The sequence below is a fragment of the Carassius gibelio genome, chromosome A9 (genome assembly GCF_023724105.1).
Source record: "Carassius gibelio isolate Cgi1373 ecotype wild population from Czech Republic chromosome A9, carGib1.2-hapl.c, whole genome shotgun sequence".
Classification (NCBI taxonomy): domain Eukaryota; kingdom Metazoa; phylum Chordata; class Actinopteri; order Cypriniformes; family Cyprinidae; genus Carassius; species Carassius gibelio.
In genome coordinates, this window is record NC_068379.1 from 9288828 (window position 1) to 9303539 (window position 14712).

The 14712-nt window shown below is 40.1% G+C and overlaps 1 protein-coding gene across 1 annotated transcript; it reads right to left on the minus strand.

Annotated features, from left to right (window-relative positions):
* Positions 1-1224: 1224 nt before the first annotated feature.
* Positions 1225-13931, minus strand: LOC128020214 (uncharacterized). The gene is made up of 2 exons (XM_052606993.1): positions 10855-13931; positions 1225-2312 (listed from the first exon to the last, which is right to left on the minus strand). Exon 1 carries the CDS (start codon positions 12702-12704, stop codon positions 11679-11681), a length of 1026 nt encoding a protein of 341 aa, XP_052462953.1. The 5' UTR covers positions 12705-13931; the 3' UTR covers positions 1225-2312; positions 10855-11678.
* Positions 13932-14712: the final 781 nt, after the last annotated feature.

The following is a 14712-nucleotide window of genomic DNA, read 5'->3' on the forward strand; positions in this document are numbered from 1 at the left end:
CATGTAAACAGTTACTTAAGATGTTTTTGACCTTCTATTAACTAATAGCTTATAGAGCAAGCCTAAATGCAGAACATTTCATTGTACATTTGTGAATACATTACATAATAACAATTGGTTAATTAAAGATCACATTAAGCAGAGACCTTTAATGAATGCTAATACACAAATGTCACTGATCAACGATAGACTTTAAATACACAAGACAGCTCCTGACATTTAGCTCAGTCATTAATAGGAGCTCACTTAAATTTAAGGTGCATTTACAAGTAAAACTTTTGCAGGATAAGGGGCTGAAATCGATGCAGCCGGCCCGGCGTGCTCAGGAAACAATGGTCTCTGTGACACATGCTCTATTTGCCAGCCTGTTATCTCAGCACCACGATCATCCGTTATGCTGCTTTAATTGGCCGCTTGTTCCCATTTACCGTAAAATTTATTTTCTCAGGCCTGGTGGAGGAAGATGCAATTTTGAGACTGAAACATGTTAGACCCTGATAAAGCCCATAGTTTATGAAATAATTCACCTGTGTCTGAGCAGAGAATATTTGATCGGGCTGCCATGCTGGATGCTGAGATAGTGTGTTTCTCTTTCCCATCAACACTGGAAAAAGGAAGTCTGTTTGATTGGTTTTATTTACGGAATTCATATATACACCCACATAGGAAATGTCTTCTGGCTCAGATCCGAGCCACACAATGACTTTTTTCTCGGCCCAAGTACCGCAAAGAATGACGGCCCGGAAGTGGCCCAGAACTAGATTAAAGACTTGGGCCACACATGGACCATAACCGGCCCGAATCTCAGCCAGTTAATCAGCCTTACCTGGCCCTGATCTGTGCCAAAACAGGTTTTATTATTGGTGCCAATTCTCAGCCTTAAGCAAACCAGAATCCCCAAATCTGAGCCACACCTGAGCTTTATATAGCCCAGACCTATATAATATTTCATATTATTACCTTGTATATTACTATGATTGCAATTATTCATTTTGTGACATGCTTTAATGTACACACAATATATGCCAATAAAGTACATTAAACTGAATAGAAAATCAGACTGAAAACCCACACATCATGTAACTGTGCAATAAAAAAACGTTTTGCATTTATTTTTATAAAGAACAAATCAGCCAATTAAGAGTGAGTGTATAAAGTATACAGTCTATAAGAGAAATGTAACAGATAGACACATGTATCTTAATCATGATAATTTATTACAGATGTGACAAAGAGCAGTACCACAGTAGTCCAAATGACGATGCATTGCGGAATATAATAGATGTGCGAGGAGCAGGGCATAGTTTAAGTTGTTAAACGCTGAAAATACTATCCCGATCCACTCCCTCAAGGCACGCGTTTCTCATTCATAACACGCATAACCAGAAACACGTCATCTTGCAATCTCTGACGAAACCGATGAGAGCCTATGACCATTTGATATTGCTTCCGTAAAACTTGTTGTAAAACTTCTTAATGGCACATTTTTAAATAGTTACTATAGCTAGTACAGAGTAAGGAGACATATCACCAATGAATGCGTTTTGAATTTGGATCTGTTCCTCACACCAAGTATCAAATGGATACAGGATTTAAATTAAAATAAAATACTTTCATGATAATTTTATTTAATGCTTGTGCATGAGAGCATACTAATAAAAATTATGTGAACCCACTCTCTATTATAGATCAGTGTGTGTCTCATAGTAAACCAAATAAATATTACATGATTACAGTTAAATACTCTCTATCTCTCTTTCTTTTCATGTAAGGATTCTAAGATTATTTGTACAAATAATACTAAATTAAAATGTAATAAAATTATAATTAAGTGCAGTTTAATGCAATTGACTGGTTTGCTTAATTTTTGAATGATGTTTCATTCTGTTTCGACTTGCCATTTCAAAGACTTTGTATTTATCTTGTTTATCATGGGTCACATAATATGCTGCCAGATCTTAGCCTGATTTGGGCCACATATCACTGGACTGATCTGGGCCACATTCCTCCCATCAACAATTGGCTCTCATGTTGTTTGCTGGATCCCCGCCATGCCGTCATTGCCACACATGGCCCAGCTCTGGCTGAAAGGGTACATGCCATTCCCGACAGGAGGCCAGCAGGGCCACCTTGAGGCCACATGTGGGCCAAGTCCATTTGCTATGTGGGCATATACATAATTTTGTAATTGGGTGTCATCGGTGGTTCCTGGAGGTAAAGCCGACATCAAATTAATTGGAAGATCTTTTGGTGGGATGAAGAAAGACTCACCGCTGATATGGCCATGACGCCAGCTGCCAAACATTGGACATCTGCAACACACACACACACAAAAACACAGACATCAGCATTTGACTCACTCATGACATTCTCAAAAGTGAACATAACATCAAAACTGGCACATTTGTCTCTGTAGTAAGCAACTGGATGTTTTCTCACCTTTAATGTAAAAAGAAGATTGGTGTGTGCTAGAATGCACTCCCATGAACAAAATCACATTAACACACACAAACACACTGATGCACTTCTTTTTTTATAAATATTGTGTGTTATCGCTCACCTGAGCCCCAGATGGTAATGAGTTTTTTCTGTCTGCCTGAGAAAAGAGATATAATCAGCCCATCAGACCACACCCCCCCCTCCAAAAAATAATAACAATAATTTATAATATAGTTTATAATATTCAATTTCCAGGACCCACTTTATATTAAGTGGCCTTAACTACTATGTACTTAAATTTTAATTAATAATTTAGTACAACGTACTTATTGTGTACATGTTTTTACATTGTACTTATATTTAAAAAAAAACGACATGTAATTACATCTGTATCTAATTTCTGTAATTACATTTATAATTACACTGTTGACCCATAGTTTACACCTTAACCCACCCTTAAACTTACCCATACCTCCAACCCTCTCCCTAACCTTACCCCTATCCCACCTCAATAGCAGCAAAAGTGTTTTACAATACAATATGAACACAATAAGTACATTGTAATTCTTTTTTTATGTAAGGACATAGTAGTTAAGGCCACCTAATATAAAGTGGGACCAATTTCCATTTTGTCTGACGGGTATGAAAAATATTAGTATATTGCGGCAGCAGACGCTGCAACACTCCTGTTAAGACCTCTTCGTGTGAAGACTGAAGAATGTAAAGACTATCGACTCTAATGTGCAACTCCACTGGGCAGAGAAGGGATAAAAGTATTGTTTTGATTAATCTTTTTTCCAACTACTTGTTTCACTTCTGTTTCAGTTGTTATAACCAATTCTTACTATGTGTTTCGAGATCCCTTCTATCACTACCACTCGCAAACCACACATCACACACTGTAGGAAGCACAATCCTAACAACCTGCACACTTTGCCTATATCTGCTAATACACTACTTTCTTTTTATATTGGTCTCTGGAATTGCCAGTCTGCTGTAAACAAAGCTGATTTCATAACTTATATTATTAGTTATTCAAAGCTAAATCTCATGTCCCTGACAGAGACCTGGATCAAACCAGAGGACACTGCTACACCTGCAGCACTCTCCAATAATTTCTCATTTTCCCACTTCCCCCGTTTCAAAATCAAATCAAATCAAAGTTTATTTATAGAGCACCTTTCTAAAACAGCAGGTGTTCACCAAAGTGCTGTACATACAATATAAAGTAAACAGTAGAACTAAAAAACATAAAAAGAAATAAAATATAATAAATAAAAACACAATAAAATATGCAATAAATCCAATAATGATTTATACCACACACTTAAAAGAACTCCTAACAGGTAACTCTCATACTGTGTTATATGCTGTACTATACAAATATGTTTTTAAATGTAATTTAAAAACAGCAAGTGAAGATGCCTGCCTAATGTACAAAGGTAAATTATTCCAGAGTTTCGGGGCCGCTACTGCAAAGGCACGGTCACCTCTGCTCTTTAATCTTGCATTGGGGGAAACTAAAAGCAGTTGCCCAGCAGACCTAAGTGCTCTGGATGGAGCATATGGCTGTAATAGATCTGAGAGGTATTTAGGAGCAGTATTATTTAATGATTTAAAGACTAAAAGTAAAATCTTGAAATCAATTCTAAAACGAACTGGCAACCAGTGAAGGGAAGCTAATACAGGTGTAATGTGGTCTCGTTTGCGTGTCCCTGTCAATAAACGTGCAGCCGCGTTTTGTACCCTCTGCAAACGTGTTAGAGATGCCTCACCAATGCCTACATAGAGACTATTACAATAGTCCAGGCGGGATGATATAAAAGCATGGATGACCCTCTCAAAATCAGTAAAAGATACAAATGACTTGACTTTAGATAATTGCCTTAACTGATAAAAACACGATTTAACTACCAAATTAATCTGTTTATCTAGTTTAAAGTCACCATCCATTAAAACACCTAGGTTTTTTACAACGGGCTTCACATATGACTTTAAGTCGCCAAGATCTACATCAGGGGTATTGATGGTACCACCAGGTCGAAACAAAATGATTTCAGTTTTATCTTCATTGAACTTTAAAAAATTAGAGGCCATCCAGGCTTTAATATCCTCAAGACATCTCAACAAAGGTGCTATAGAGTTTGCATTGTTTCGTTTTAAAGGCAGATAGAGTTGCGAGTCATCTGCATAACAGTGAAATGAGATGCCATGTTTCCTAAATATGGACCCTAAAGGTAATATATATAGGGAAAATAAAATGGGTCCAAGAATGGAACCTTGAGGGACTCCACATACAAGAGATGCAGTAGAAGACACAAATTCCCCAAGACGTATCGAGAAAGTTCTTTCACCCAGATAAGATCTAAACCATTGTAACGCGGCACCCTTTATACCAACACAATGCTCAAGACGAGAGATCAGTATATTGTGATCTATAGTGTCAAAAGCAGCAGTAAGATCTAACAGCATAAGAACAGCATAGTTACCTGTGTCAGTGGCCAATAATAAATCATTATAAACTTTTAACAGGGCCGTTTCTGTGCTGTGGAGTGATTTAAAACCAGATTGATACATTTCTTGCAAACCATGTAAGTCTAGAAAGGACATTAATTGTTTAAAAACAACTTTTTCCAATATTTTGGAAAGAAACGGAAGTTTCGAAATGGGTCTAAAATTAGTAAGAACCGATGAATCCAGATTGGGTTTTTTCATCAGTGGTTCCACTATTGCGTGTTTAAAATGTAGGGGTACAACTCCATGAATGAGACTACTATTTACAATTATTAGTATTTTAGGGCCAAGGGTGTCAAAAACCTTTTTTAGGAAATCTTGAGAAATAATGTCTGTGGGACAAACAGATGGATTCATTTTGTCAATGATGTCTTTTAAACAAGCAAGAGACACTGGCTCGAACTGATTAAAAACAAAAGAGCACACAGAGAAAGAAGACATATCAGCAGAAGGGTGAACAATATTGGCTCTAACGGTCACAATCTTGTCATTAAAAAACTGCAAAAAGTTTTCGCATGTTTCTTTGGAAAATTCCAAACTCATTTGTTGAGATGTATTTAAAACATAATTAATAGTGTTGAACAGAACACGAGGTTTATGAGAATTATTTGCGATGACATTTGAGAAATACCTTGACTTTTCCATTTTTACAGTTTTTTGATATTTAAACAAGCTGTCTTTCAAGATCTCAGACGAAACCTGCAGCCTATCTTTTTTCCATTGGCGTTCCGCTCTCCTGCACTCCTGCCTAGCAGCACGGGTAATGTCATTTAGCCATGGTTCAGATTTTGACTTAGCACGAAGAGTCCTGAAAGGGGCAACAATGTCCAGTGCATTCTGACAAGAAGTATAAAACAATGATGTTAACTCATCAGTATTATAATGCTGAGTGGACACTGAGAAGGCCATATTTGCGCTTTTAAAAACATCAGTAAACCGTTCTGCAGTTAAAGAGTTAAATGCGCGACAGCGACGAGCAGGAGCACATGGTTTAGCACTACAGAAACAAGAAATCTCGAATAACACAGGCATGTGGTCAGAAAAAGTAGCATCACAAACATTAATATTGTTAACAGGTAAACCACACGATAAAACCAGGTCTAATGTATGTCCGTGCTCATGTGTAGAGCTAGCCACAAACTGCATCAAGTTAAACGACTCCGTGAGATTTAAGAAGTCTTTAACCAATGGCTTGGAGGGACAACAGATATGGATGTTAAAATCTCCAACAATTAAAACTCTGTCATACTTCGGCATGATTTCAGCCAGAAAATCGGAAAATTCGTTTATGAAGTCTTTATGGTATTTGGGAGGACGATAAATCACAGCGCATAGCACTGGTTCAGCTTGATTCAGCTCAAATACAATCAGCTCAAAGCTTGAGTAGAAGTTGCACATCACACGCCGGCAGTTTAATTTTTCCTTAAAAATAATCACAATTCCACCACCCCGTCCTGTAAGTCGTGGAGAGTTAAAAAAGTCACAGTTTAAAGGTAAAACCTCCGAAAAGGGGCTTAACTCACCCTCGTTCATCCAGGTTTCAGTCACGCACAGTAGATCCAAGTTATTAGAAGTATAAAAGTCATTTAAGATAAAAGTTTTGTTTACCAGCGACCTGGCATTTACCAGGGCAATCCTGGCCGGAGCTGGGTTAATTGCTATCCGGGGCTCACGATCCAACACCCGTAGGCACGATGTGTTAACTCTACCTCTCCGGAAGCGGGGAGACACGGAACGGGGAGCCCTGGACTCCTTGTCTGCGTCGACCACCGGTACCAGCCAGGTGTGGACAGGATCCAAAGAACGCATGGAAATATAGTTGCAGTCATCTATCTGATACTCCGCTAATGTTCTACGGAGATTACGGGAAACTGCCAGACGGGATTTAATTTTTATCAGCAGGCCGCCACGTTTCCCCCGACGTTTACGTCGCTTTTTCTTTCGAGCAGGAAACGGCGTTCGGCAGAGATACGCAGGTAACTCATGCAGGTGAGGTACGGTTTTCGATCCACCAGAATTATAAATTAGCATATTTTCCATATTTAATCTAATGTTCAGCAGTATCTGGCGATCATACACAAGTAGAGAGTCCACATTGTTAAAAGTAGTTAGTAAAAACAACACAAACACGATTAAGGCTAGACACAACAGACGGCCTGCCCCACACACTGGCGTTTGACTGGAAGAGGTGGAGGTACTGGTCTGCTTATGTCTAATGATTGGAAATTTAATCCTTTACCATCTTTGGGTATCAACAGCTCCTTTGAATCTCATTCAGTTACTGTTACCTAACCTCTTAAAATCCATTTTGTAGTTGTCTATCGACCCCCAGGATCCCTAGGTAACTTTTTGGATGAATTTCATGTGCTGCTCAAACTTTCCTGAGGATGGTACTCCCCTAGTTATGCCTGAAGACTTCAACATCCACCTAGATAAACCTCTATCTACAGACTTCCACACTCTGCTTCCCTCTTTTGATCTCAACCGAGTGTCAGCTACTGATACTCACAAATCAGGCAACCAACTGGACCTTATTTACAACCGACACTGCTCTACTGTTCATATTATGGTTACTCCAATGCACACCTCGGATCATTTCCTCCTCACTATTAACTTTAACATGGTCCATGACACATCCCTTACCCCTCCATATGTCATCTTTTGATGTAACCTACGCTCACTCTCCGTCCCGGCTATCCGCTATGGCTTCATCTTCACTTCTTTCCCCTAAACTGTTAGCATCTTTTGATGCTAACAGTGCTACTTATACTTTCTGCTCCACTCTTATACCTTGTTTAGACACTGTTTGCCCTATGTCTTCCAAGCTAGCCCATACCATGCCTTCTGCCCCTTGGTTAACTGATGTTCTACGCGAACATCATTCTAAGCTAAGAGCTGCAGAAAGGGTGTGGCGCAAATCCAAAAATACTACTGACCTTAATGTGTATCAGTCACTCCTCTCTTCCTTCTCTGCTTAATGTCTCCACTGCTAAAATGACATACTACCATAACAAAATTAACAATTCGTCTAACTTTATGTTTTTAAAAACAAATCTTCAATACTTATCTTGCTTGATCTGTCCGCTGCTTTTGACACGGTTAAACCACCAGATTCTCCTGTCAACCCTACTGGGATGCAAAGGGCATCTCAGGAACCACATTCCAGCGGTTTGAGTCTTACCTATCAGATAGGTCCTTCAAAGTATCTTGTAAAGATGAGGGGCCAAGTCACAACATTTAAATACTGGGGTGTCTCAGGGGTCAGTTCTTGGACCACTTCTCTTCTTTGTCTACATGGCATCATTAGGTTCTGTCATTCAGAAACATGGCTTTTCATACCACTAATATGCTGATGACACTCAACTCTACCTCTCATTCCAACCCGATGATCCAATGGTAGCTGCTCACATCTCAACTTGTCTAACAGACATTTCTTGCTGGATGAAGGACCATTACCTTCACCTCAACCTTACCAAGACAGAACTGCTTGTAATTCCAGCAAACCCATCGTTTCATCACAATTTCAGCATCAAGTTAGGCACATCAACCATAACTCCTTCAAAAACAGCCAGAAACCTTGGAGTTATGATTGATGACCAGGTAACTTTCTCAGACCACACTGCTAAAATTGTCCAGTCCTGAAGATTTGCTAGGGCTGTGCAAAAAATTGAACGTGATTTTCATGCACATCTCATCAGTAAAGACGCTCCTGTAATTAGAAGTATATCTCCAGCATGTGCGTTCAGATTATGGTTTCCAGGTTTTCACAACAAATCCTGCCCAGTTGCTTCTCGAAACTTGTCCGAAATCGCATTTCCAGGAGGTTCCCTGATAAAAAATTGCTTTCCAGGGTTAAAATGTAAGTTTTATGGCATGGTTGCCTTGGTAAAACTCGCATTTTAGGGTCTAAATATCACGTTATTGGTATTGTCGCTTCGACCCGCGGACATGAAAAACAACCACAGACTTGGCAACATTGGTTGGCATTTACTACACAGAGCCATAATTCACTGACAATCTACACAAAATCGATTTTAAAATCGGTGGCGATTCTTTGTCGATTTTGAAAGCGATTTTGTTTTAGTTATTGGTAGACTACAGCTCTTGTATAGTAACTGCCACTCCACCTGAACCAGTGTTGCCAAGTCTGCGGTAGTTTTTCATGTCCGCGGTTCGAAGCAACCCCAATACCAATAACGTGATATTTAGCCCCTAAAATGCTAATTTTTTACAAGACAACCATGCCAAAAAAAACCTCTATATTTTAACCCCGGGAAGCAATTTTTTTTTATCTGGGAACCTCCTGGAATCGCGATTAGTTTTGGACTAGTTTTGAGAAGCAACAGGGCAGGATTTGTTGTGAAAACCCGGCAACCCTGATCTGAACACACGTGCTGGAGATAATACTTCTAATTACAGGAGCGTCTTTACTGATGAGATGTGCATGAAAATCGCATTCGATTTTTGCACAGCCCTAAGATTTGCTTTATTCAACATCAAGAAGATCAGGCCCTTTCTTTGGGAACATTCTGCACAACTCCTTGTTCAAGCTCTTGTTCTGTCCAGGCTGGACTATTGCAATGCTCTCTTGGCAGGTCTTCCAGCCCCTTCTATTAAACCTTTACAATTAATCCAGAACGCAGCAGCAAGAATAATTTTTAATGAGCTTAAAAGAATACACGTCACACATCTGTTTATCAATTTGCACGGGCGTCCAATTGCTGCTCGCATAAAATTCAAGGCATTGATGCTTGCCTTCAAAACCACCACTGGCTCTGCAGCCCTTTACCTAAATTCATTACTTCAGACGTATGTACCCTCTAGAAGCTTGCATTCTGCAAGTCAACATTGCGTGATTGTGCCATCCCAAAGAAGCACAAAGCCACTTTTACGGACTTTTAAAATGAAATGTTCCCTCCTGGTGGAATGACCTGCCCAACCCAATCCAAGCAGCTGAGTCCTAAGCCATCTTCAAGAATCAGCTTAAAACACACCTCTTCCATCTTTATTTGAACCTCTAACTTCAGTGCTCACTATTCTAATTTTATTCTTAAAAAAAATAAAAAAAATAACTAGCTTTCTAATCTTATTGTATTCTATATGTTTTCTCTTTATTTATTATACTATTTAAAAGCCCTTGCTAGCTAACTGAGACTTGTTATAGCACTTGTATATCATTGCTCTTTTGTTGTTTTTGATCGCTTCCATTGTCCTCATTTGTAAATCACTTTGGATAAAAGTGTCTGCTAAATGACTAAGCTTAAATGTAAATGTAAACTGTAATTAAAATACAAACAAACAAACAAACAACAACAAAAAACAGTGTAATATGTACAGGGTTCCGTTTTTGTACTGTAGCGCCCTCCTCCCTGATTTAAATGGGAGGGGCCCTGAGCTAGTTTATTGTTAGATCTCTCTAAGTAGCCTCTGAATATTATTAACTTTATTTCAATAAACCCCTTATGTCAATATTGGTGTGTTTATTAACAAACTAAAATAACCACAAAATCTTGTAAGTAAAATAGTATTTTTAGTAGTAGTTTAAATAAAATTCAAATAGCAATTGGAAATAAAATAAAAGTCAAACTTTCAAAGTTTTACAATAAAAGGTTCTTTCCACCTTCAAACTCAAAAATCCACAAATACAACAATGTAGGAATATTCTCTATGGAAAAGAATAAATCACTCTGGTGATTTATAAAACAGATAAAATGAACAGTAAATACACAAAATATTCCAAATATCACCAAGGAAAATATTATTGTGTTGATTGCTATTCAAGTTCACCAAATCTTTGTTACCTCAAGACAACGGTTACTATTCACATTAACATCCCACAAAAATAATGAAAAACACCCGGGTGTCAATGCTCAAATTTGCCAAACCAAATAAAATAAATACCCTGTTGCAGGCCTGATGCGGTGCTGGCGATCGTTGAGGCACAAAATGGATTGCCACTTCGCTCAATGAGCAAAAAAAACACAGCTGTCTTACCGATTGTTAGTTCGAGCCGGCTTTCATAACGGACTTTTAGCAAAGGAGTTCACGGTCCAAAGAACTGACGGCAGATCAATCAACTCGTCCCACGTTGCCAGAGGAACCACTGAGAATCCCTGGTATCTCAGGGCGCTATCTGGGATGTCTTCTATGGATATGGTAAGAGAAACGATGCACGGTAGTTTTCCACAAACGTGACCTCATTAATCTCTCACGTGCGACCAGCGCTGTTTCTTAAGAATTGCGCGCCACTCAGTCACATAGTCAGAGGGGAAATTGCTATCCCCTCACGTTCAAACAACATTACCAACTTTAGATCAGTTCTCTTATGGACAACCGTCATAGAATGGTATTTTTAGCAAGCTAGCGCTCCGACGCGGTCTCTCTTCCAGTTTTAGCTGTCACCTCGTCTTTTCCGGATCACCTTTTTTTCCCCCCGCCCCCTTCAGCGTTTAACCAATCCCCGCTCTTAACAACGGCAAGTACTTTTAACTCAACACATAATTATACATTTTTCTTCTTCTTTTTTATTACAATAATGTTATATGAGGAAACCAATACACATACAATATATATTAATAAAATATAAAAATGTTAGAAAATAATATAAAGGAAATATTACTAAATCAAATGAATAAACTTCAACCGGGCTTCACCCTCCCCCCTTTAAATGTCTGGATGTCCCCATACAGACTTGTGGACTACCTACATTTCTTTTGGCATATTACCTACACTACTGGTTTACGTTTCTTGTGATTTACTTTCTTTCCTATTTGAATTATTACTCCTCTGTGAACAATAGTTAGGGGCTGATCTTTTGACCTCCCAGGCTCATCATAGGTGAGTTTAACAACTGGCTTTATTCTCCTTTTTTCCCTAACTGGTTCACTTTCTTCTTCCTCCCCACTTGTGTCTTCTTCACTTTCCTCTTCATCTCTTACAGAGGAATTGGACGAACTTGAAAAGTCGCTCTCTGCATCCTCTTCATGTAACAAGTGTCCTTCCTCAGTAGAAAGGCTTTCGTGGAGCAGGTTCCCCTCCTGCCATACCAATTCTGACTTACTGGGCAAAGGGTCGTTCTTTTTCAGTGTTCCCTCCAGCTTTGATCTGTAAGGTTTTGAAACATTGTATTCAAACTCAGAGGAAGTTTCAGAGGATAATACATCTTCATTTGTCAGTGCTGGAGCATCAACATCAATCCTTTTCTTCTTCCTCACCGGGTTTCTCTCTACTTTGCTTTGTGGCCACCTCACCAGTTGCCCTATGGGTAACAGTTGATCTCTGTGAAGTGTTCTGACTTTTCCGCTTCCTACTTCAGGTTTTACCCGATATACTGGTATATTTGGGAGTTTCTCGCAGACTACATGGGGTACTGGACTCCATCTGGGTTGAAGCTTGTGTTTACCCTTTAACCCTAAGTTCTTGATCAACACACGATCCCCAGAATTCAAGGATTGGAAAGACACTCGTTTGTCATATGATCTTTTATTCCTTTGATGGACTTTCTCAGCCTCTCCCATTACTAACTGGTACTCCCGTTTTAGATCTTTTTTCATATTGCTGATGTATTGTGAGTGGGACACATCATCCATCCCATCTGCTGAAGTGCCAAAACAGATGTCTACAGGTAGCCGGGCTTCTCTCCCGAACATCAGGAAATAGGGTGAGTACCCGGTAGCATCATTCTTGGTACTATTGTAAGCATGCAACAAGTAGGGTATCTGTTGGCTCCAATTTTGTTTTTTTCTCAGCATTCAAGGTTCCAAGCATGGCTAAGAGGGTACGATTGAACCGCTCAGGCTGCGGGTCGCCCTGAGGATGATACGGCGTTGTCCTTGATTTTCTTATACCAAGCAGGTTTAACAACTCCTTTATCAGCCGACTCTCAAAGTCACGGCCCTGATCTGAGTGAATGCGTGCTGGTAGACCATAATGAATGAAGTATTTCTCAACCAGTATTTTAGCAACAGTAAGAGCTTTTTGATTCTTACTGGGAAACGCCTGTGCATAACGTGTGAAGTGATCGGTAATTACTAACACGTTGCCCAAACCTTTTGAATCTGGCTCCACAGAAAGAAAATCGATACACACCAAATCCATTGGTCCACTACTCGTTATCTGGTGTAATGGAGCAGCTCTTTGACATGGACTTTTACGAGTGATGCAAGCTCCACAGTTCTTGACATATTCTTGTATATCAAGAGACATCTTGGGCCAATAGAATCGATTTCTCAAAAGTTCAGTAATCCTTTCTACCCCCAGATGACCTAAATCCTCATGCATGGCTTTAAGAACTACTTCTCGGAACTTGGTGGGCAAAACCAATTGAAAGAATTCTCTATCAGACTTTTTGGTCACTCGCTGAAGCAATCCATCTTTCATCAGTAGTTTTCCAGCTTCATGCCTCAATGCCACCACCTCGGGATCTGTTATTTTGGTTGACCACTTACTTTCCTTCAGTGCAGTTATTGCTTGTCTCACCGTCGGATCTTCATTCTGAGCTTTAACTAACTCCGGCTGAGACAGCAATTGTAAAGAATTAAGCTCCAACCTGGTGGGATAGGCGTAAGCTTCTGGTATAGACTCTGGAGGGGCTCCTAGCTGTTCCACATATCGGAGATTGGCTTCCAAAGACACCTGAGAACTCACCCACTGACATAAGGACTTTACACCAGACACAGGTATGTCCATCCACTTATTTGCTTCATCCTCATCCACAAATCTCCTAGACAACAAATCAGCATCTGTGTTGTTCTTTCCGGGTCTATACTGAATGCTAAAATCATACGTTGCAAGAGCTGCTAGCCACCTGTGGCCTGTTGCATTCAGCTTAGCAGACGTCAACACATATGTAAGTGGGTTATTATCAGTTCTGACATGAAACTTAGCCCCATACAAGTAATCATGGAACTTGTCCACGACTGCCCACTTTAATGAAAGAAATTCCAGCTGATGAATGGAGTACCTTTGTTCTGCTGGTCTCAATTTTGGATGGAGTTGATGGGAGGCTAAAAACTGATGTGCATAGCGATTTGTCTCATTTACAAGTAAATTCCAGAAATCATCAGAGAGAAAGAGTGATAGAAAATCTAGGGGCGAATTGGCATCGGAGATTTCTCTTTCCCCCAGATATCCAACTGGCTGATCAAAGGGCGTGATCCAACTTTGGTACTCATCCTCATTAGCCAAGTACTCAAAGCCGGCATTACCATCAGCTTGCGATAGACTATGCATAAAAGCCCCTCTGCTCCGTGTCACACCGCCTCTGCTCCTGCTACGAGCAGCACGAGCAGCGCGGCCAGATCTGCCTCGCGTGCGCGCCGAGTGTGCACAGCTCGCGTTGTCATTGCGACTCCCCACCCTGCCTCCACGTTGCCCCCTAACTGCCCTGTGAATACTTCGACCTCGTCTAACATACCCAGTGCCATTAGACAAAGTCTCCACCACAATACTGTCGCCGCGATTGCGGGGAGGCAGACGGTCAGAAGACAAAGCTGCATGTCTAGCGCGGTAAAAATCTCCCGCCTGAGCCGCCTCGTTCCCCGCAACTTCGCGATGAACACTCCGACCCCGGGAAACATTATTCCCACCACTGACATTGGGCAAAGGATTCACATTTTGTGCTTGGTGTAGGGCTACACTTTCACTTTCAGAATCAACGTCATCTTCTGAAGGCAGATATTCCCCTTCAGAATCAGGGTCCGCGAATAGAAGTCCCAACACTTCATTGCGGGAAAGCATTATTGATGCCCTTAGATAATA

Excerpts from the sequence above, each read along its gene's own strand:
- LOC128020214 (XM_052606993.1), bottom strand. The coding sequence starts at position 12,704 with ATGCTGAGAAAAAAACAAAATTGGAGCCAACAGATACCCTACTTGTTG.